We start from the raw sequence: 22,977 nt of genomic DNA, 5'->3' as shown, positions 1-22,977 counted from the left end.
TTTTTGTCTTTTTCTTGAAATATATTACAGAGTTGTCTCTTATAAGAAACTCGAAGAGAATTGTTTTGGTGAAGCCAAATACAAATATTCGCGTCCTCGTACGTCTGCTTGCAGCAGCGCCTTCGTGCTTCATATATGCGTGCGGACGGTTAACAAATGGTTCGTTTGCGTTAGAGTCTACATAAACGTGGTCGTCAGGTCTGCGAGCATTAACAATAAACGTTTAACAGCAACAACAACATCAACAACAACAGGATAAATCTTGTCTCGCCGACGTCCGACGCGCGACGAGATCTCGTCCATTTTCACAGGTAAAATGCCGCTTCGTCGTGCTTTCTCCTCTTCCTCCGTCGCCCCACGGAACCAATAGCGCGTGCTGGAGCTGTGGTGTCCGCCAGGGGCTCGAGAGTGCCTCCTGCTGCCCTCGCACTTGCTCACATTGCCGCTCGCTCAAGTGACCTGCACGACTCGACGCTCCGGCCGATCGTCGTCGGCCCGCTTGTGCTACGTCAGCAGCTTGATGAACATCAGCGCCAGCGATATGTTGATGAAGAGCACCAGCATCACCAGCTGTTGTCTTGAGAACCAGTCCTGCAAATGAATCGGAAACCGAGCGACATGTAGTTGAAAGCGTAGGAGCCAAGCGAGGCGCTTCGCTCGTCGCTCGTTTCGTTATTGCGGATGATTCGTGGTTTCGTTTGTGTGTCTATACGAGCGTGTGGCATCCAGCATGCTTGGTGCAGAGATACAGAGTCGAGTTGTGTGTGGGTGGGTACGTTGCGCGCGACGGGCGGGGACGGCGGGAAGTCTGTCATGCTTGCAGTTCACACAGAGCGCACGGGGGAGGCGGATTAAGATTGGCTCGGCGTCACATCGACAATAAAATGGCACAACTGATCGTCCAGCTCGGCGAGAAAAAGTCCGATTCGAGAGCGATGGCAGTGAGCCAGCGAGCGGCGGCGACGCCGGCACCGCCAATGAACGCGATTCCAAATCGAAAGTGCGCGGCAATGCGGCAATGCGCCAATGCGCCAATGCGCCAATGGAAAGAGCGGAGAAACCGGCGCAGTCGGTCCATTTTAGTTTACTCGGAGAAATTCCATATTCCATTACAAGCGCTCGTCGAGTCTCTTGTCGTAGATGCGGGATAACTCACTTTGACCTGAGGACTGACAAGGTAGAGGAGAGGGTTAGCTCGGAGCCTCTCGTGCTCGTCGATCTGCCGCCTGATCTCCTCGCGCCGGATGCTGCTGAGCGCGCTGACCTCCTCCCTGGAGAGGGGCGTGGTGGCGGTCAGCTGGATCGGCTGCGCCACGTCCGGCAGCGATTTCTTGCGCTGAAGGCTCATCGCCGCCGCTGGCATCGCCTAAAGACAACAGTGCATGACCTAGCTGTAGCTTGTACTTCGGTTTTTACCCCCGCCCCCGTCCAGCTCTGCCCAACCCAGCTCTGCCGGGGACGGAGAGCACGGAGAGCAGGCCTTTCCTGTTCTCTGCTTTTCTATTGCTTTTAGCCCTCGACAATCTCTTTACACCCGGTAAGCTTCAAGCTACGAATACTGTTAGCAACATAACAATCAAGCAATTTCTGTTAAGTCAATTCATTTTGCAAACGCAATTTTAGAAGAGAAAAAGAGAGATGCAATTTTCGTTTGTACGATCGTTCGTTTGCTCGTGTCGCTCTACGGACTGTGCAGTGCTTTACGTTAATTACCAATCACAGAACGAATGCTTTGCTTGGAACACGACAACTCAATCGTCGTATCACTTGGAATTCTAATATCATTCTGTAGACTGCTATCCTTACCTTCTTCTAGAAAACACGCATTAGAATAAACTCATAACATTGTACGTGGATCAATACGACAGTCGCGGAACGTCGAGTTCAACGTTTTCCTATAGTCGTCAAATTCTTCTCGTTGGAATCCGAAAGTCTGGGAATAGACAGCCGCCGTAGCTAGCCGAGAGTTAAAATAAGTAAAAGTTGGACGAGCCCGCGGGTTTTTCGCTCGGCAACGCGGGTCCGCGCGACGTTACGTAAGCGGCGTTTTCTCGCGAATGCGTTTGACAGTTTGACGAGCGCGTCGGTCGCCCAGGGCATCGAAGACAAAGCGTCTCTCGGTGTACGTCCCGAAATAGACGCCAGACTTTTTGCCGGAAGACGCGCGTAAATCAATCGGCGCCGCGAGCCGATAACGGTGGAGTCGCCGAAGAAGAAGAAGACGACGAGGAAGCCGCGGCGCGACCCCGGAATTATAATTGGCCCGCGAGTCGATTCGCAAGCCACGCGGCGCGCGGGTGCTTCGTGATCCTGGAAGCCAGCCAAGCACGAATCCTCGGCCCCATACTCGCGGCCTCCTCGCGCGCACCACGGCCCGTGAAATTTTTCGACGACGCCGGTCGGCTCGTCCGCGAATGGCCGCCGTCGCGAGAGTTGGGCGCACCCGCCGAATTATGCAAAAGCCGATTCTCGTGCCAGCTGGACGCGGCTGCTCCGACTTGGACGAGCGTCGCCTGGGAGCGGGCTTGTGCAACGCCGCACACGACTGGTGGCGCGTTGCGGTTGTTTAGCCGAGCGCCTAGCAGCAGCTCCGGAAGTGCAGAGACGCTTTGATCTTCTCGGCGAATACTTCGCGGCACTAATCATGTTTATATTCGTAGTGGCTCGCGGACAGTCGTTCGGGCTATTATTTCGGTGTAGTCTCAATGTCACTATAAATTTAGCTATTGACTGGCTGGCTTGAAAACGGCACTGGGCGCTGAAGTATATCGCGGAGGCGCGAGCGAGCAAGCAAAGAATGAGCAAAGGGAAAATAAACGCTTCTCGGAGATGAAAGCGCCGAGAGAGAGAGAGAGAGAGAGAGAGAGAGAGAGAGAGAGAGAGAGAAGAGGATACCTCGACGGGTGGGGCGACGATCCAGGACTCGGAGGCCCGCCTGGCCATGAGTGCCGGACTGCACAGCAGTGCCTCCTCCTCCTCGTCCTCCGCCTCGGACGGCCAAAACATCTTGCCCGCACACCCGCGCTCGTGGCCACAACACTGCCTCAGAGCAGGTCTACGCGCAGGCGATGGCCCGCGGGGGCCACCACCAAAAAGCACTTGGAAGCTCGGACGCGGCCCGACTGAACGTGGTGCTGACTGCTGGTGGTCGCCGACTCGGCCGCGACCAAAATAGAGAGAGAGAGAGAGAGAGAGAGAGAGAGAGAGAGAGAGAGAGAGAGAGAGAGAGAGAGAACAGCCGTCGCCAGCTCCACGCCACTCGGCTCCTCGCGAGTCCCCACTGCACTGCACCACCGTGACTGTGCGCTACGCCCAACGACTGATCGCCAACGCTCGTGCGCTTTGATTAATGGCCTGCGGCTCAACAATGCAACCCTGGCATTGTCAATTTTGGCAGCTGCCATTGCTGCGCCACTTTATCGCGCCCGAGTATCAACAAATTCGCGGGAAATTATTTACTCGACGTCGCTGCTGCTCAGCCCGCCTCACGTATATGATTCACGTTTGGCAAGCCGAGCATTAGCACTCGATTTATAAGACTAAATTGCGCGAGAATTCGAGACGCTGTTTATTTTGACGGAGTCGTTGCTATGATGAGTATTGGCCGCGGCTCAGAAATAGAACTCGAAGCTCCGCGCGAGCGCGCCCATAAAAATCGCGGAGCACTCCGCCTTCCAAGAAATAAAAATTTATCGAGGAACATTCAGCGAGCAAGAGTAGAGGGTGGCGCGCCGGAATTGCACTCGGCCGTATGCAGCACAAGTCAATGAGCTTCGATGATTCGGCGAGGTTCGGCACGAAATTATTTCGAGCCGTCGTCCGAAATGTCGCCGACTGTAAAAGCCCGCGAGCTCTTCTGCATTTGTCGTCCTTGCGCAAATATTTGGCACGAGCCGGGAGACGCTCTATCGCGCTGCTGCGACGGAGGGATAGTGCGAGCCGATCGCGACGATCGTTGGGACTCTGCTGTGTACTCTAAAGCTCGCTCGACACCTGACACGCCGACAGTCGCCGCGAATTGCCTTGTATCCTTCTTCTCCAACGCTTCTATTTGCAACTCTCTTTTTCTCTGCGTTTCAATTATTCAGCAATTTAGTAACTAAAACTAACTGAGATATCTAAATTTACTATTGAATTTTCGCGCTCGAAAGCGAACAGACTCGATGTGTTTTTACGGTAATTTTGAAATCATCAAAGGTCATTGAACTAAAGATTCGTCTACTTCCAGTTTCCCATTTTTATTGTTATATCCTTTTTATTATTTTTAACACATTCAAGATTTTCTACATCGATAACTTACACAAATAATCTTCTTCTACTGGAATAAGTGCATACAAATCGGTCAATGCAGTACGCTAACGTATCAAAATTATTTAAAGGTATTACAGAAAAAAAACAATCATCGAACACAAGATCTATATACCTCCCATAAATTAATCGTAAAAAGTTAGTAATTTGTATTGCATTAATCGTTCACTTAAACTTGCAAATTACATATATGACACGCGTCCATTAATTTATCACAAGCGTCAAACTTACACAATCCAGCTCACTTTTTTTTTAAATAACAGCTTGCTATCAAATTTACAATGGCATTGCACAAGTAGATTTGTTTAGTATGATTTCTTGATTAGCCAGGAAAATGATTATAGATTCGATCTTCTATTACGACTTTTGAAAATTAAAACATAGTTATACATCACTGTTAATTTCATTTTCAGATTTCCGTTTGGTGTTTTCGGTAGTATACGTTAGTATGTTCTCACAATAAGCAGTGCCACAAAAATATCATCGGTATTTTCATTATTTGTACGACTTTATGAAATTAATCAAGGCGAGCTTACTCGACAACAGCATTTATAACGCTGTGTTTTAGCATTTTGTTGTAGTTTAGAAATAGAGTCGACGTAAAAGAAGTGGACACGTCGATGAAGGAATTTTCTTTTGAATAAATAAACAATCACAACGCATATCGAGGTATGTTTCGTATTTACGAGAAAAGACACTTTTCTAAGCTTGGTTTTTTACATATTTTCTCTCGAATCTCGCCATTGTTACTCTTTTCATTGTAAATATCTTTCGGTATAATCTATTACTAACGTTTTCTTTAAAATGAGATCAAACAAGTTTTACTATATACTACGTAATTGAATGATAATTAAATATAATATAGATTTTACAATGGCAATAAACCTTTGTTGAAAATGATTGTATGCATTAGTCTAATATCAATGGAATTTTATAGATTCCCATAAATTTCTCGATGTATTAGTGATTTTATAAGGTCACCGATTCCATTAAGGCGAATTTGTACATACATTGCAGAATTTTCAACTTAGAAAGTCCTTATTTCTAACTTCCTTTTTTATATCGAAACTTTCTCATCACGTTAAAACTTGCTATCATAAAAATATATAAATGAAAGAAGTTTCTACTGCTACAAATTTTAAACTAATAATGAACTCATTACAGTTTAGTAAGCAAATCTAAGTTTCAGAAAAGAACAAACTTACCATCTTTATGAATTGCTTAAAAAAATCGATTCTGATTTACGTATAATTTCATATGGACTAAAGAGTTCGATCTAAAACTTACTGAGTATTTTTATGAAGGACTTTAGTCACTCGACCTAAATCTACACGATTTTAATCTTAAAATTTGAATAACTAACGATACGCTATCGCATTCAATACATGGTAGCCATTAATGAATAAATAAGCATGCTTTCAAAACGTAACATCTCTAGTAGTAAGGGGATACGGTGTGGAGGTGGAAAAATATTGAAATATGTACCTTTTTTAAATTATTCGAGTAGTTAATGAATTCGTATAGTAAAAATGTTAATATTCTTATTAGTAGATCAAGCGGGTGTAGCATATATATGTGTACAGAACGTAGGTAGGATTGAGGAAAGTTGGAATTTGTTATTTATATAAATCTTTATGACCCTACATTGTTTTACAAAAATTTGCTGAATTCTTGGTCCCCGCCTCCACACCGCCCCGAACCCCTATAAATATTTTATAATTGGTCGTCGTACTTCATTCGGGAACCTATTAAATGCAGTTATTGTAATTTCATTGATGGAAAGTTCATAAATTTTTGTCGTGCATTCATCGTATAATTGTCACTCTACAATTTCTTTTATACTTTTTAAAACAAAGTGTTCGTACATCAAATGCTATGACAGTTACATCTTGTTACATCACACGGTTTTGTGCATTCTATCACGTTGTATGTATGTATGTATATATATATATATATATATATATATATATATATATATATATATATATATATATATATATATTTAAAGGCTTTTCAATTGATAATAAGGTATTATAAAAAAATTATCGATAAATCATCAAAAATAATTGAATAACAAAACCATGTCGATATAGGCCACAAAGCACCGCATTGTATAAACTCTCATTTATAAAAGAATTCAATTAAAATAGCAAAATGGAGGGCCTTAGTTGCTTTGGAATCAAAGTACATGTGCGACTATGAATTATCGTTATTGTTTCCTGTAACGACGGAATTTTTGTCTGTGAATTGATTTTTTTTGTTTTTCTTTTATTTTTGTTGTTGTTTTTTTTGTTTTTTTTATTATCGAACCTTTTTTTCATGTATTTTTTCTTCAGCAAATCGGACCCATTGCGCCGATGAAATATGAAGAAAATCACCCTGTAGATTATACATATCGAGCGAAAAATTCACTATCTAAATTCTGTTACAATTTTGTCATTGAAATGTGGCAATACAAAAATAAGCTCTATGAATATACCTCCAAACACGTCACTTCATTCTCAATAGATTCTTAGCAAGGCGACAAAGCATTCGATAGAACATTATTTTGAGTGTTGGACACTTGTTATAACGAGATAAAGAGGAGAAAACGAGAAATGTCGTGTTTAGTTTTGAAGGGCTTGAGAAAAGTAGTTTGTCAGGACGTGACAGCGCAAAAAATCTTTCCTGACATAGGCCTTATAGCTATTGGAAAAGCTGTCACAGAGTTTTCCCAATATCCATAATCCAGTTATAAAGTACAACTATGCAGAGTTACTAGGCGGATATCAACAGGTACATTGAAATTTACGGACATTGTACTCGTTTGGAATATATATATATTGCAAAGTACTCATTCGTTATCAATGTCAATCACGCAAATATATTTTCGTTTAAGCTTGTATTCAATGATTCAACAACGTGGCTTTCAGAATTCCGTGTAAACGCATGGTATATCACCTATTTCTCAAAAATACGTAGTCTCTGTAATAAATTCTCTTATTATTCTGTTGTTGCTTTTTTACAGGTGAGCCTGGCAAGGAGGGTGCCGCGCCGTTGAGCGAGCAGGCAATAGGCGGGTAGGTATCGATAGCACCCGAGTCCGAAAATTCGTCAGGAATGGAGACGACAGTAGCTGGGACACACTTTTGAATTCGGTATCGCGATAAGGTAAGGTTACGGTAATAAAAATCCACAGGTCAAAGGTACGCCATCCTCCTCGGCAGGAACACTACTTAGTTTATGGACTTGTTTTGTTTTGTTCACGATTCACGTTCTTTAATTTGTAATGTTTTAGAATACTTATACTCAGAGAGTTGCGCGGCTGTTTGATGTTGCGGCGAAGGCGGGGACCGTCCGGCTCGCGTCCTGGGTGTTGGCATGCACAGAACACAGCACAAATCGCCAAACAGTTACAATCAGACAGAAGGGAAAAAGAGAAACTATTAGGAATGTTATAGGTCAGTTGGGCTTGCTATGTGGGATCGGCTTGGGATGTTATATAAAATAGCTTCAAAATTTGCAATCTATTAGATATATTAATATGTATGTATTTACGACACCGAAAATAATAATACGTATATTAAATTAGTAATCAGATAGTATTAGTAATAAACTACGTGATTGAAAGAAAAACAGCTTTAAGAAAGGAGATATTATAACGAGTCATTAACCACTACTGTTGTCAGCGCTAACATTGTTACTTATAAGGTACAAATAGACTACTACTAGTAACAAGCGACATACTTCTGCTTGTTTTTTTTTTTCATTTTCTAGAAAATCTCTTTGTTATATTCATCTTATATGGCTCTATAAACTAGTATTTACTTGTATGCTCATCAAAGTCTAAGCTTATTATTGACTCGCAGATATAGGCATAGATTAGTTAGACTAGTTGATTGACTATTGCAAATTCGTTAAGAATGCGCTTGCAAAGTGGGCATGCTTTCAATTTCAGTAATGCTCATTAGTAATAAGTATGAAAAGGAACAAAGAGTCAAGTTTCAAGACCAGCACGAGATATAAAGTAAAAGAAAACTAGATGGAAAGTCAGCTCGAAAAATCTCTAGACTATGGATTAATACTGTGTAAATCGATCAGATGAGAATTTGTACCTTAAAGCTACATAAACATGACATCTTTGGAGAGACGTACTTGTCATTATTTCTGGTAGATACGGAATTTCTTTATATGCAATCTAATCGTACTTGTACATTTTGCAAAGTTGAATCTCAAATCTCAGGTCTTTGGTAAGCTTTCCACAAGGTGGTGATATCGAATGAGAAAAGAGAGAGCGAAGTGAAGCAACAGTACCTTATGTCCGCCTCCGCCTCCGCCGCCAGCACCAGCAGCAGCAGCGCTAGCGCCGCCGCCGCCGCCGCCGCCGCCGCCGCCGCGACCAGGCGTGACGTACAGGCTCTCGGTTCGCTTGGGCTGCCCAGGACTCGGCAGTATCTCCTGGCCGAGACCCTTGTTCTTCAGCAGCACGTATTCGAACTGGCTGGACGTCGAAGCGGCGTAGGTCGGCGTCGCCGCCCCGCTGCCGACCACACTGCCGTTCAGCGGCGTACCCGACCTTAAGGCGCTTGGGCTTCTTATCGACCTGCTGCACAGTCACACCCACGTCACGCTCGCGCTCTTCCTTGCCACGTGGCGCTCGCTCGTCTTCCTTGAACTTACTTGTCTGGAATATCCGGTGTCGGTGACGAGGCCATTTTGTCGACGGACGGCTGCCTCGAGCCACTGATCAGCGGATGTCTTCGGTAGCGGTCGACCGAGCTGTCCCTGCTAGGAGGCCTCTTGTAGTGGTCCAGCCTGCAAACAAGGCCGGCGCTCGGTCAGTCGCTCGCTAGCCAGACACTGGAATCCGCGCGGATCCACCTGTCCGACCTGTCATTGAGAGTCTGCCCGATGCCGCTAGCAGGCTTGTCCTGTGGATTCAGCACTCGGCTGTTCCTACGTATGCTCGCCGCGTTAGCTTGCCTCTGACTCTCCTCCGACGAGTACTGCTGTTGCTGCATTTGATCGGGCCTCTGCGCGAATTGTGGCTGTTGCTGCGAGCTTGCACCGTACTGGCTCATCTGATTCATCATCGGCTGCTGATGGTATCCGTACTGGGTCGGCATAGGCGGCTAGAACAGAGTCGTGCGTCAGTCACCATCGTTGGCCAACTGTCCCCAAAGCTCTGTGCGCATGTGCGTGTGTGCGCGTGTGTGTTCAAGCAAAACTACGGCTATCGAGTACAAGTCGTCTGTAAGCGGCAGCTTTCTCTCCAAAAAGATCTACAAGCACTAGAAAAGAAAACAAGGGACCGCGAGGGAGTTGGATCCGATCCGGTAAGGCTCGAGCATTGATTAATCGATCGAGAAACTTTTAAACGGCGGGTCAGTCAACACTTGTTCAACACGGGGGCTTACACCAAATGGCTGGGCTCCATAAAGGCTCATTTGACTTAGCGACATTGGGCTGTACGAAGCCATCGCCTGCTGTTGTAACAACATCTAGAAAATGAGAGAAAAGCTTAGATAAACAGGTTCGGCGCTGAACTGGCCAGTCGCAACGTCCGCCTCGCCCCGCTTTTCGGCCTCGAGCGTCGACAAGACAAGCAAGGAAGGAAGGAAGGAAGGAAGGAAGGAAGGAAAGCGAGCATCGCGGAAGAGTTACCTGTTGATTCGCGTAACCGCTGGCCTGATATTGATTCTGGAATCCCTGCGCGTATCCGTATTGGTCCAGGTTCTGCGAGCTCGAGTAGGTGGCGTACTGGTAGGCCTGCTGCTGGTGGTGTTGGTGGTGGTGTTGTTGCTGTTGCTGCTGCTGCTGCTGCTGCTGCTGCTGCTGCTGATAGACCGGAGTAGGCGACGGCGAGGTGCTCGGGAACTGATTCTGAGGCAGGATGCCCGAGGGCGGCGTGTACGGCGAGCCCGGGCTGCTCGGCTGCGAGTAATTGGTCGCGCTCGGCGGCTGATTCTGCGGCAGCACCAGCACATTCTGCGGCAGCGGCTTCATGCTGGCCCGCCTCATGGCGGCCATCGTCTGGCCGACGCTCCCGCCGGGGTTCGACTCGCCCGCGTCCGTGCGGTCGGGCGTCATGCTGGGCTGCTGCTGCTGGGCGGGCTGCTGTTTCATCGGCGAGAGGTTCTGCTGGTCTACGCTCGAGCCCTTGTGCAGAATGCTCTTGGTCGGCGCCGCGTCCTGCGGCGGAGGAACGTATCTTGGAATTTCGCGGTTCTTCAGCCTGTCGACAGCCCCAGGGAGGTGAGCAGAGGAGCAGAGCGGTCGCGGGAGCGGGCAGGGCGAGCTTACCTCTCGAGTCCCGGTTGCCGGAAGTCGGGGGCGAACTGCTTGGCCGTCTGCTGGGCAACGTCCGAGTCCTCCCTAGCCTGGTCGGCGGCGATGTCGGCCAGCTCGGCCTTGCCCCTGGCCGTGGCCGTGCGCGAGATGGCGATGTCGGCCTTCTGCAGGGCGAACTTGCTGGCGCGCTGCGCCGCCGCCACGGCCGCGTCTATCCTCTCGCGGAACTTGGCCGAGCGTATGAGGAACAGGTGCTTCTTCTTCTGGCTGGTGATGAGCACGTTGTTCTTGTACTTGCCCTCCTCCTTGGTGTTGTCCCGGAAGGTGGTCACGCCGTAGCCGTACTTGCGGTTGTTGAACCACTCGCCCTCGTAACGCAGACCGTCGCTGCGCTCCGAGATCCCAAAGCCCGTCCGCTTGTCGTTCTTCCACTCGCCGAGGTAGGTTTCGGTTACGGAGGCGTCCATCTGCTCGTCCTGTGCACGGAAATTGGCGTTTGGCTATTTGGTCGCACTCCGAGGCTAGCGCTACGCGGGAGGTGGGGGGGGGGGGGGGGGCGGCTGACCTCGATAACAAAGGAGGCGTTGCTGTCGGTGTGCATCGAGGCGGAAGCCTGGCTCTGCGAGCTCTCGGTCGACATCCACGACGCGGTGCTCGCATTGCTCCGGATACTGCCTGCCGTGCCACGCTTTTCAAGGTCTCCCGTGCTCCGTTGCTTGCGGATCTTCAAGCCCTGTCGAAGAGCGACAGAGACTTGAGCGTTAGGCCGGGCCGTCTTCCACCGGGAACGAATGGCGCCGGGGTCACTCACAGCGAGTATGCCCTTCTTCAGGGACTTTTCGGTGAGCGACTTGCGCCTCGCGGGCGGCTCGTCGCTCCTCGCTTTGAGCACGAAGCCTCCTCTGCTGTCGTCGACGCGCCTGTCTCGCCTGTCGGTCGGCTCGGGCGTGGGCGCGGACGTTCCCTCGGCGCTCCGAAGGGACGTCTGCGACGCCCGCGTCTTGGACTTGTAGTGAGACGCCAGACCGAAAGGCGCACTCGCACGCACCCCGTAACCGTGTCGCATACCCCGCAGCCACTGACCCTGGTAAGTTCCTGCAACACATCGCGCTATCACGTTCCGCGCTTGACCACTCGATCTCGCCTGCGGCTTCTCAGTACTCGATGAATCGACGACAGCCGCTCTGCGGAACGAATAGTCGCGGATGCCGGCGTTCGATTTTGCGAAGGCGTTATTTTTGGACTTTCCTTATTCTTTCTCGGGTCTCGCCAAACCCATGTTACTAAGAGCAAACAAGATTGAGAATTTTTCTCGGCTTTTTCACGATCCGCCTCTCAGAATTGTCACCATTGACGATGACTTTTCTAGGCATGCGCTCTGCTCGCTGCCGCGTCCCTGAATCAGAAAACGCTCGATGACGACATTTATTTACGCGTCGATTGGCGATGAATCAGTGCGCTCATCGAGAGAGAGAGAGAGAGAGAGAGAGAGAGAGAGAGAGAGAGAGAGGGGGGGGGGGGAAATAAACGTGTCGTTAACGCATCGAGAAGGGTTTTCAGTTGCTTGAGCTGCGAGTTCATTGCGTTTCCTCGAGCCCCGGTGGAAAATAGATGTTGATATTTATAAAAATGACAGTCGACCGGAAGTAGTTCTCGTTAGATCGTCAATTTCAGGTTTTTTTTCGCCTCGACAGCTCGGTCGATGATGCCCTAGCAACATTCCAACGGGACCGAAGAGGATGAACGAAGCCAATCGCATACGCGAGGAAGCATTCCCCGAGTAACTTTCCGCTCATTTTCTTGCGCCTCGCGTTTTCCTCTCCCTCTCGCGCTCCAGCGAGCCACGCTTTCAGTCGCTTATTTTTAGTGACTCGTGCTGCTTGCCTACGACTGCCGCCGCCGCCGCTGCTTCCGTCGCACAATAAGTAATAAGGGCCCTTGTTCGAGAGAAGAGAAAGAGAAAAGCGGCATGTCGGCACGCGCGGATCGTCGAAGAGCGCAGCCGGCATTGAGGCCGCGCCACTCGTGCAAACCTTTCCCAGGCGCAAGAGACAATTTATGCATATACTTCCGTACTCTATTTTGCATTAAATCGCTGCAGCTGATTCGAATTTTTTCAACCGCGTACGGTCATCGATCGCCACTCCGCGGCTGTCGATTAGTCTTTCGCGTCGGCGAGCGCTACGGGGCAAGTTCATTAGTTCATTAGAGGCGGACCCTCAAGGAAGGGCTGATTAACAATTGATCGCCTTAATTGTGGCAAAGCGCGACATCGGGCGCTCCGATGAATTAGGTATCGGCCCGCTTCCCCGCCGACGATTCTTTCGATTCTTTCGATGCTGATGCGTAAATCGACAATCAATCATTTTCACGGCTGTTTTACTTTCGACTACGGATGACGTCGCGAGGCCGCAACAAAAATTAACGCAGAATCAAAGCGAGTGCCCATACGTTCTCGGCGGAATATCGCGAGTGCAATTGCATTGGAAAGCAATCGGGCGTTATCAATGGCACACGTACCGTTGGACCGCTGAAGAGCTCGCGCTAGGGGTGTATTCTTAAAAAAAAGTGACGAGGATGGGGAGCGCTCGCCAAGTGTCGAGGAGAGGCATAGAAGAGGCGGCAGCAGCGCAAGAGAAAGTAGGAACACGGGGCGACGCAGGTAGACGAGCACGAGGCTGGTCTGTCGGTGGGGCTGCCGCCTGAAAATAGCCCGTTGGCCCGCTGCTGCACGTGCGTGTGCTGCGCGCAACGTCCGCTTGAGTATTTCGGTACGGCGGGCCACACTCTCGAGCCTACGACGCGCTCGAGATCCGCGCACACCTGACTTCTTTTTCCTTTTTCCATTTGTTTGCGCGACGAAGAAGGCGCCCGCGCCTCGCCCGAGCTTGCGATCGTGCAGCTCTCGTCGGCGATCCTCAATTAGGCCAACGGGAGCGCGGATCGTCGGGCCGGTCTCTGGCTTCAAGTGGAACACGTGTCGGCGCATTATTCATCTTCGAGGAGCGATGGCGTTGCCAATAAATCAATCGGCTAGGAAATTTCGCGCCAAGCAGCTTGCGTGGCGGCGAGTCGTCGTCGTTTCTAGTGCGCGAGACATTCGTATGGGGCGCAGTAAAATTAATCGGCGCGACGCGCGTCCAATTGGAAAGGAAGAAGAGGCCCGGCGCGCGCGAAAATTCGAAAGCCGCGCGAGGTCTAAATAAAGCTCGCTCGGAGAAGCGGCGCCGGCCGCGGCACCAGCTAATGCAATAAAACTTATCTCGCGGGCTGCACTACATACGAAAATTGCTGCTCAGATAAGCCGCTCTCTCCGCGCGTCTGCCGACCCGCCTGCCGACCCGCCTGCCGAGGACATCGGCCGATTCGTACGTGTGTACGCCGATCTGGCTTGCACGCCCTTTATCGGCCCGCTCTTGAAATACCGCTGCTGTTTGCCGATCGAACGCCCGCGCGCTCGTTAATGCATTTATACGAATAAGCCCCGCCGGTTTATTATTATGCTATTCGATATTACGGCGACTGTGTAATCTTCACTCTTCGCGCTGGCAAATTTCTCAATGTAAAACTTTTATTAGCTCTTCAACAACTAAATCGTCTTAGGTCTTGTTAATCATGAGTCTCAAAGTACATTCCGATTTATTGCATGATTTTAACCTTGTGCAGAGCTTAAACTTGAACAGTTACTTTCTCGTGCTTCCTGCTCAGACATTTACTAATTGACGTTTCTTTGCTTTGTTAAAACTTTGTTAATAATGAGATTATTTTGAATGCAGCTTAATAGTGATGCACGAAGACTGGGTTAATGATTTCCGCGACAAGCAAGAGGAAAGATTCGAAGAATGGCGATTAAAATGTGCAAGAAGAATCGCAAAGAAATATGTTGTACATGTAGAAAATGGGGAGCAGGGTAAATCTGCTTTATCGGATACATGTGCGACCTTGTGCTCGAGGAAGCGAGGAATTCCGTAGGTAAACAATTAAGTTTGATGAGCAGCGAACGGAGAGTTCAAGAGCCGGGAAGAGAAGAAAGAATGCGGCAGGTTTGCTCGCCGATGCTGGCCGATACTCCCGGTATGGAAGAGCAGCAGTGGCAACTGTTAATTTATTTAGGCGCGAAGCGAGAGACCGCGGATTTATTTACTCAACGGATACAGCGGCATCTCTCGCGAAATATAAAGAACTGTCAAACAATCGCATCGAATATATCCGCCTGGAATGGGGGGTGGGAGGAGAGGAGAGGAAGAGAGAGAGAGAGAGAGAGAGAGAGAGAGAGAGAGAGAGAGAGAGAGAGAGAGCACACCGAAAGAATGTCGAGGCGGAAAAAGCGAAGGTTGGGCGGGGATTCGGTAAAACTCACCGCTGTCGGCGTAAGTCTCGGAGCCGTAGCCATCTTGAAGGCCACTCGACCATGTGCCTTCGTATTTGGCGGTCGAGGTGGTCGATTGCCTCACCCCGTAGCGGCCCTTGAAGCCCTGCGTCCACTCACCGCGGTACAGCCAGTGGCCGCGCGTCTCCATGCCGAGGCCGTGGCGCTTGCCGTTCTGCCATTGGCCCTCGTAACACGAGCCGCTGAAATCATCAACGCCGACGTACCCATCAACATTTCTCGGACGGGTGGTAAGCGGCACACCCAGCGCTTGGCCCCCTTCGAAATAGCCAGCTCGCGGCAAGCTCTTGTCGCTCTGCGCTCGTTGTCGCCTCGTCCGCGCCGCCGCCACAGCTTCGCGAGCTCCTCTTGCCCAAGCTGCTTCTCCGCGGAATTTACCGCTCGGCGAGCCTGGCAATAACGCGAATAAATATTCCGATGCTTTTACAGCGACCATCCCGCACGTTTCTTTCGTTTCCGCAGTGGCACATCTAATATAATTTGCGAGTCCGCATTTACAATTCACTTTCTCTCATTTTTCAACATTCGCTTGTCCACTGCACTCGATATGCAGACTCCATCTGTTTGGTAAATAAACACAGCCCGGAAATTCTCAGCTTATATCTTACCGTCGAACGGCCCGTTTTGTTTTTAGTTTGCCAAGCGAGCTTGCAAGCTCGGATGATTTGTTATTCAAAGTTTTCTCGTGAAACGTGCGATCGACAACAAACAACGTGAAAATAAAAATTACTCGAGCTCCATCTTGAAACGGGAAATTATTAGGCTGAGACTCGACGAAAGTTATCTCTGGTGTGTTTGGTGTACCCAAGTTTCAAGTCAGATGTTTTGAAAAAGGGATGTTCCGTCGATCCGTTTGGCCATTACGATAACAAGCGACTGGATATTTTTCAACGGTACGATCATAAACCGCATCGTCGAAACGTCGATAACAAATAGGAAATTTTTGTGAGTCGACGAACAAGCGCTCGCCCATCACAGTGCCCATCTGGCAAGATAGCGCTTTGCTGCGGTTTCGTTGCATCCATCAAATGCACACACACACGGGCGCGCGCGCGCATACGCAAACATAGAAAGAGTCAGAGAGCAGCAGCGAGACGCTCAGCCGGTGACCTTGCTCCAGTTACGCCTCGGAGAGACATCCCTCACGCTCTCTCTCTCTCTCTCTCTCTCTCTCTCTCTCTCTCTCTCTCTCTCTCTCTCTCTCTCTCTCTCACACACACTCTCTTAGTCGCACGAGGGGAAAAGCGCGCCGCCGACTCAAAAATGTAGGTTAGCTCAAAAATATATTGATCGACAGTCGGAAGAAGCCTTGGATTTGTCTATTCTGCTTACGGATTCTCATGGGGAAAATAATATATACTGATCTTCCGCTCGAAATTGATCGCCAAGCACGAGGATTTGATGGATACGCCATCTCTCGTAATCCATCGATTTATCCTATGAACATTTTTAAGGAAGCTTCCGTGGCAATACATCTTAAAATTTCGTTTGTGGCTTAAAAAAAAAACGTTTGTGTGCAAACTAACCTAACCATTACTCAGAGCCATTTATACTCGCGTGACAAGTAAAAAATTCACGAAAAGTATAATGTTTAAGAGGGTAAATAACTCTGTTTTTTTTAAGAAAGTTTTGTGATGTATCAAAGAATAATTAGCTCAGTTATGAGTTTACAAGTTCTTCTGGAATGGATCATTTTTCATCGAGCAACTAAAAATAACTTTATAATTCCATTAGAATGACTTACAGCTTGAGAAAAAATAAGTCTCGTAAGTAGTTTTCAAAGTTACCGAGTATGCATCATCTACTCCACTCGTCTTGGTACTATTAATTCAAAAACTTAATTTTCAAAATGAAAGGAAATGTACAATTACATTTGTTTGACGGTATTTTAACGCAATTACATCGGGATGAACGCATTAATTTTACTATGCAAAAGTTGTATTGAAACTGAAGATTCATGAAAAATTGAGTTGCTTTCTAAAAAAGAAATAGCGATGATACTTCTGATATTAATTAAATTTAAAAAGCAAACACTATTAGGTATGTGTAACGCATGGACTCGTAGGTGTTTTTTAACAAGCTCTAACAGCTATACTAACGTTCGCGAAGCTACTCAACAACGTAATTTCTAGTAGTTTCTTTCTCTATAGATACTCTGCGTTCACGCAATTCCTAACCTTGGCGGTCTTCGAACTATCAGACCGCAATACGCATAAGTAAAACACTTCTAAGTTTAATTGGAAATGCTCAACTCACCTGTCCACCATACTCGTGTTTATCCCTTAGCCCCATAGTCTAAAATTACGCGTTAAAAAAAGATAAATGCGTATTTTAACGAGATAACGTCGACACAACTTTCTCAAATAAAGGACACTTCCACCGGGAACGAATGGCTGTTGAGCTTTTGTACAGCGATGACACGAGAGATTCTCCAGCGTTGACTTGGATCGAAGTGCGCTGCTATATCAGCGCGGTCAATCTAGACGTTGTTCTTGATAAATTTTATTTATTGCGTGGGAATGACAATCGATCAGATAACTAGAGCCGTTTCTGGCAGCTCTGCGTATTCGAATCATCGTTATTTCGAATATTATCGTTTCGACATGTCAGGCAAAACTACGCGAGAATTTAATCTTAGTAATGAATACAATATTCTTTTCGTGTGTCAACTTGGAATTCACGTATTTGTATAAAACGAACATCAGTAATAGACTATATTTCACGACAGATTGCGTAAAAGAATAAAGCTTTTCAAACTCAATGTTTTGACAATGTAATGAAAGTTAAATTGCGCAGTCTTCAGAACTTCCTTCACAAAAATAACCAACTTTTGCTTTCGAAATTTTCAACTTTAAAACAATAAAAGAGCGAAGTCTTAAAAAAATATATAAATATCAGAAATCTTAATAGTCTATTTATCGATTTCTTGTCATCTTGCAAAATATTGCCTTTTTTAATATAGTCTTGAATATTTCGATAGATAACCTACTGAACTCGCAATTATACATTTATTAAGACATTATTTATTATCAGTGTCAGTTAATACTGAAGAGCCAAAAAGAAAATTATAAATTTAGTTTCGTCAAACGAAAGAACCGTGAAAAACGCTACGTGTATGCGCAATGGTTCCGAGAAAGAGCCGCGACGTCAAGTAAAAAGGTCCGAGTTTGGTGAGGCATCAGCACGGTTATGCGTCGTCGCACACGTCTCAGTGTCTCTCTTGGATGTCTCGTTAGCATGCAAGTCAGGGGCCCCGAATATCGAAAGCTCGAAAAAAAACGAGAAACAGGTAGTCATCGTCGCGTTCGGTCGCTCGAAAACGCAGCTATTACAAATGAAACAACGCCGCGTAATTAGCGTCCTATATGGATTTATCAGGTTGATCGGTCGGTCGGTTGCGCACAATGTTTGTCGGCAACGGCGACGACGAGGAATCCGTTGGAAGTCAATTGCGTTTTCGGCCGCTCGTTCGTGCGGGCGGCTATTTCGAAGCGCGCTATTTTTATGTCTTCCGAGGCGGCGGAGGCGGTAGAGAGCGAGAGAGAGAGAGCGGCTCAGCTACACAACTCGGTGAGGTAATCCGTAGCTTGCATCGACTCAATCATCGACCTGTCCTATCAATGATCTTTGCGCGCTTATCGAAGCACAAAAGCTGCTTAGCGCACTTTCCGGAAAGCTCGCTCGACCTTGGAATCCGTTTCCCCTTGGGCGCATCTCGAGTCCCCCCATGCCCGCGTGTACCTTCGCCACAACGCTCTGTCCTTGCACTCACTGACCCGCTTCCCCGATGCGATCTCGCATCAGTCGAAACGTGTCAAGGTCTTGCTCGCGCGGACATGGGGGTTCGTTTTCATTCAGCAAGGATTCGCGAGCCCGCCGCACGCCGCGCTCTCTCGCACTATTTTTAGATGCTACGTCGAAGGAATAAGCGCCGAGAATTTCGCGGCAGGCGCGTCTCGCGAACAAGAGCGCCTACGGAGCGGCTAATTAGTACCCCACAGTAGGATTTGAAACGCGCCGAATGAAATTCCGCGCGCGTTTTGCCGTCTATTCTTCGAAAGCTCCGAGGTTCGAGCTAACGAAACTTTTGGATCTGCGCAGCGCAGCGCAGCTTCGTTTTTCTTTACGTCTTGCGACGAAAAACTGTGATTGTGCAACCGATCTACACATCGCGATCAACGGCTTCGTCAACTTCAAGTCTTCGATGAACTTCCTGCAAACTTGGTTCAAACTTTACTTCGCGGTTCGTATACGAATTCCAATCGCAAGCTTCGGCTGCTGCTATATTTACACAATTCAATCCTTTGCTTAACTCAAACGAGTCAAGCTAAATTAGAAAAAAAATCCGTTGGAATGCAATATCTATATTCGGTCTGTATTACCTTTAACGAGCGGGTCAGCGGAAAAAGAAGTCAATACTCCAAATCGGTCGAATTTCGGTGTCGGTACATCGAGCAAAGGAAGCAGGACTCACCTAGGCCAGGTGTAGACGCCGGACACTTCGAATCCGTAATGCCAACTGCCGGAGTAGGCCCCTTGGCCCTTGGGTCCGGTGCAGACCCCGTGGCCGTGGGCCTTGCCGTCTTCCCAGCCGCCGCAATACGTGCCGCCGTCATCGAAGTCAAAGCGACCCCCGTTGACTTGAGGCCTGCCCATGCCCGGGCCCAGCTGCTGCTGATGGCCGGGACTCTGGGGCATCTGCGCCCCACCCGCCAAGCCATTCGGCTGCATCATGACGCTCGTTGTTGGGGCTTCAGCACCGGCGGCATCGCCTCGTCGGCGACTTTCAAGCTCTCGTCGTCGTCGTTGTCCTCGTCGTCGTCGTCGTCGTCGTCGTCATCGTCGTCGTCGTCGTCATCGTCGTCGTCGTCGTCGTCATTAACATCGTCGCCATCGTCGACGCTTTCGTCATCCGGCTGCACGGCCCGACAGCTGGACTGGCTCTATCTGCGCGTACACACACACACACACACAGACCAAGTAAATTGCCTTTATTCGTCATCGCTGATGTGTATCACGTTGGCTTTTACGTCGATCGCGTGGAAATTCTGTGGTGGAGGACTTGACGCGATCGCCGACTTGCCACGTGCTAATCCTACTCACGAGCTTCGCTGAGCTTTCGTTTGGCTGCTGGGTGAGCGGTTTAAGAAAATGAACAGACAGACCGTACGATCCATTAAATTTTCATGCGGTACCATTATTCCTCTAATGACATGCATCAGCAAGCGGGCATTTTGAAAGGGAAAGGGAAAAAGAAAGAGTATGTGTGTGTGTGTGTGAGAGAGAGATAGAGAGCTCTATAAATATAGGATCTATCATAAACGAGGGTCTCTGGCGCTCGTGAATATTTCAGTGGGCAGACGCGAGAGACGTACATGATATTGGACAGAGAGAGAGAGAGAGAGCGAGAGAGAGAGAGAGAGAGAGAGAGAGAGAGAGAGAGAGAGAGAGAGAGAGATGAGACAGGAGAGAGGGAGAGGAAGAAAGAAAAGAGAGGGAGAGAGAGGCTGGGAAGTTATGCAACTACCTCGAAGAATCTGGCAGATTTGACACTGGACGATCGCCGCGCCGATCAGCTGTTATTCGAGAAGAGAGGCTTACTCATATAAATATAGTTGCTCGCTCGCAACTCGATGGATTAATCGTGCATTGTTCTGCTCAGTGGATCCGAGAATTCATTCCGTCGTCGCCGCACCACTACGGTCACCTACTTTCCGAGGCAGATTGTTTTGATCGCCACTGGACACTGTCGAACGTCGCCGCCGCCGCCGTTGCTGGCCGAAGTTACACGGTGCGAAAAGCGAAAGTCAGAGAAAAAAGACGACGCATCGAGATTCCGTCCTCTCTCTAGTCTGCGGCTAGCTAGCAACTATTTTTACCATGGGGTAGCTTCGAGCGCGAATTGTTCTTGAGTACGAGCGAAGCGAGGCGAGATGAACGCCGCTCGCCTCGTGGCGCGGCGTTCGCCAACCGGGTTTAAACCATTTATAAATAGTAAGAGTCGCGACTTCAGCTACGGGCAGCAACATTAGTAGCAGCAGCAATCGGCGGCGGCGGCGGCGGCGGCGGCGGCGGCGGCGGCGGCGCCTCGTGGCCGTTCGAATCGATCGAACGGCATTCTGCCGAGCGAGGCCAGCGTCGTTCGCCTCTCCAGCTGCAACCACCAAGAAAAACTCCCGTCTGTTCCCGTCCACACCGTCGACCACGCAACAGAGTCGCGGAGCTTGCTGTCGTAGCGAGACCTGGTGACTCGTGCCGTGACGCTCCGTCGAGCTAACCTAATTAAGCTTGCAAGCTCGAGGCGCACGGGACGAGTCTATGATTGCGCGCCTGCAGCCCTAACCTCGTCACGAGCTCGCGAGCTCGGGCAGCCTCACCCAGCAGCAGTCGCTCGAGACGCATAGACGGGTACGCGGGTGGCGATACCCCGAAGCGTGGCTCCGGGAGACCACGATAAAAGGGAAAGCCATCCGTACCGTGATGGTGGTGGTGCTGCTGCTCTCCCCTTGGCTCTGGCATGTGGGAGAATCGAGTTCTCTAAATTTCTTCGTTGCGTGGCAATCGTCGTGGTCGTTCGTAGAGCAAAGAGTCGCCACCGCTGCCGGAGCTGCCACTTTAGACACCCCGAAATTCTTCACTTGCACGCACACACAAGTCGCACGCACTCGCAAAGCTGCTATCTCTTTCCCTCTCTCTCTCTCTCTCTCTCTCTCTTTCTATCTCTCTCTATCTCTCTCTTTCTCTCTCTCTCTCTTTCTCTCTCTTTCTCTCTCTTTCTCTCAATCTCTTTCTCTCTCTCTCGTTCTATATGCTTTTTTAGTTCGGGACGGCACGCGAGCTTTTGCGCCCGCTCGGTGGCATGATTGCGACTGCCGCGTCGCGACGATCAGCAGCAGCACCAGCACGCAGTCGACCAGCAGCCGTGGGCGCAAGCGCGAAACACTCGCGCAGCCCTGCACGCACCGTCACTGACGTTACCACAGGCGCCACGCGCGATCTACCGTGTTTACCCACTTCCCGATCCTCAGCGATTCATTTCGTACACCTGGCTTTTCAGTCACCTCGTATTTTTCCTTTTATTCGCCTTTTCTCTTCCGACCGTCAGAGCGTCCAATATCTCTTCGAACGCTTCTGTCGTTCGCGCTGATAGTTGAACAGTTATCATTAGAATACTGGCAAAACTGGGTTGTAATGCTCTGAATAACATTTCTAATTGTTATGAGACCAGAACTGCTCATGGTTTCTTAAAGAGATTATAAATGTGATTTACTTTGTATATATATAGTTTTGACACATTAGTAAACTGTTCACATCTGTGTGCTTCAATTTTATTCTAGTTCTCTGATTCATCAATATCGTTAAACTATTTCGATGGTATGTCATGGAGGTCTTTGTGCATTTCGAACAAGATCTACTTCTAAGTTTCCTCAATAAAATGTTTCCGTTAGTCAACATTGACTTGGAGAAACTCTCGAACTACATTGTCATTTTCATTCGTTGTGCTTCTATCCATTTTTCTTAATTTTATTTCAAAATTATGAAGCTTTATTTCAAAATTAGTCACACACCGGAAATGTAGCATAATTCATTCAACAAATGAATATCAAACTAACTGGGCCCGAATAGCTTATGAAATCATATAATTGTAAATGGGATTTCGCGGTAATAATATTTCGTCTCATAGTTTTATTATCATGAACAAACTGAAGTTGAAAAAAATGCTGTGAGATACATTAGTTGATAACATCACAACTGAAAATTGTTTATATCCAGTTGCTTAATCATTTAAAAGGAAGATTTTTTTGAATGTTTCTGAAGCATCTACTCTAGTTATAAAAGTTCTTTTAAAGATTTTGGACATCTCTCATTACAAATCTAAGATCAGAATTTCAAAATTAAATAAAAAAATTAGTGTTCGAAAATTTTTGTATAGATATTATATACTTTCAAGCTAAGCAATTTCAGCGTGTCAGATATTTTAGTTACTGAAAAATCGATTTTTACCTAAA

The 22,977-nt window shown here is 48.0% G+C and overlaps 1 protein-coding gene across 5 annotated transcripts; it reads right to left on the bottom strand.

Moving 5' to 3' along the window:
• Positions 1–21,816, bottom strand: LOC131670320 (junctophilin-1). Of its 5 annotated transcripts, none has more exons than XM_058945827.1 (13): positions 21,445–21,816; positions 19,443–19,915; positions 14,939–15,150; positions 11,390–11,673; positions 11,144–11,311; positions 10,591–11,054; positions 9,952–10,522; positions 9,705–9,788; positions 9,178–9,419; positions 8,968–9,102; positions 8,602–8,893; positions 1,157–1,366; positions 1–591 (listed from the first exon to the last, which is right to left on the bottom strand). In XM_058945827.1, exons 2-13 carry the CDS (start codon positions 19,700–19,702, stop codon positions 505–507), a joined length of 3,009 nt encoding a protein of 1,002 aa, XP_058801810.1. In that variant the 5' UTR covers positions 19,703–19,915; positions 21,445–21,816; the 3' UTR covers positions 1–504. The 5 variants fall into 5 exon arrangements, with proteins under 5 accessions (XP_058801810.1, XP_058801811.1, XP_058801813.1 ...); XM_058945828.1 differs by having other exon boundaries at positions 8,602–8,890; XM_058945830.1 differs by lacking the exon at positions 1,157–1,366.
• Positions 21,817–22,977: the final 1,161 nt, after the last annotated feature.

This window comes from Phymastichus coffea, unplaced genomic scaffold (assembly GCF_024137745.1).
Source record: "Phymastichus coffea isolate CEN01 unplaced genomic scaffold, Cenicafe_Pcof_1.1 PCOF00108, whole genome shotgun sequence".
NCBI lineage: Eukaryota > Metazoa > Arthropoda > Insecta > Hymenoptera > Eulophidae > Phymastichus > Phymastichus coffea.
This window is presented reverse-complemented; position numbering and strand designations above follow the sequence as displayed.

What these genes read in the sequence shown, in the direction of transcription:
- LOC131670320 (XM_058945827.1), bottom strand. Translation starts at nt 19,702, where the DNA reads ATGATGCAGCCGAATGGCTTGGCGGGTGGGGCGCAGATGCCCCAGAGT. An exon ending in TGAAGAAGGGCATACTCGCT is followed by an intron (nt 11,312 to 11,389) that starts GTGAGTGACCCC and finishes GCTCTTCGACAG; the next exon opens with GGCTTGAAGATCCGCAAGCA. An exon ending in TTGTCAGTCCTCAGGTCAAA is followed by an intron (nt 592 to 1,156) that starts GTGAGTTATCCC and finishes ATTCATTTGCAG; the next exon opens with GACTGGTTCTCAAGACAACA.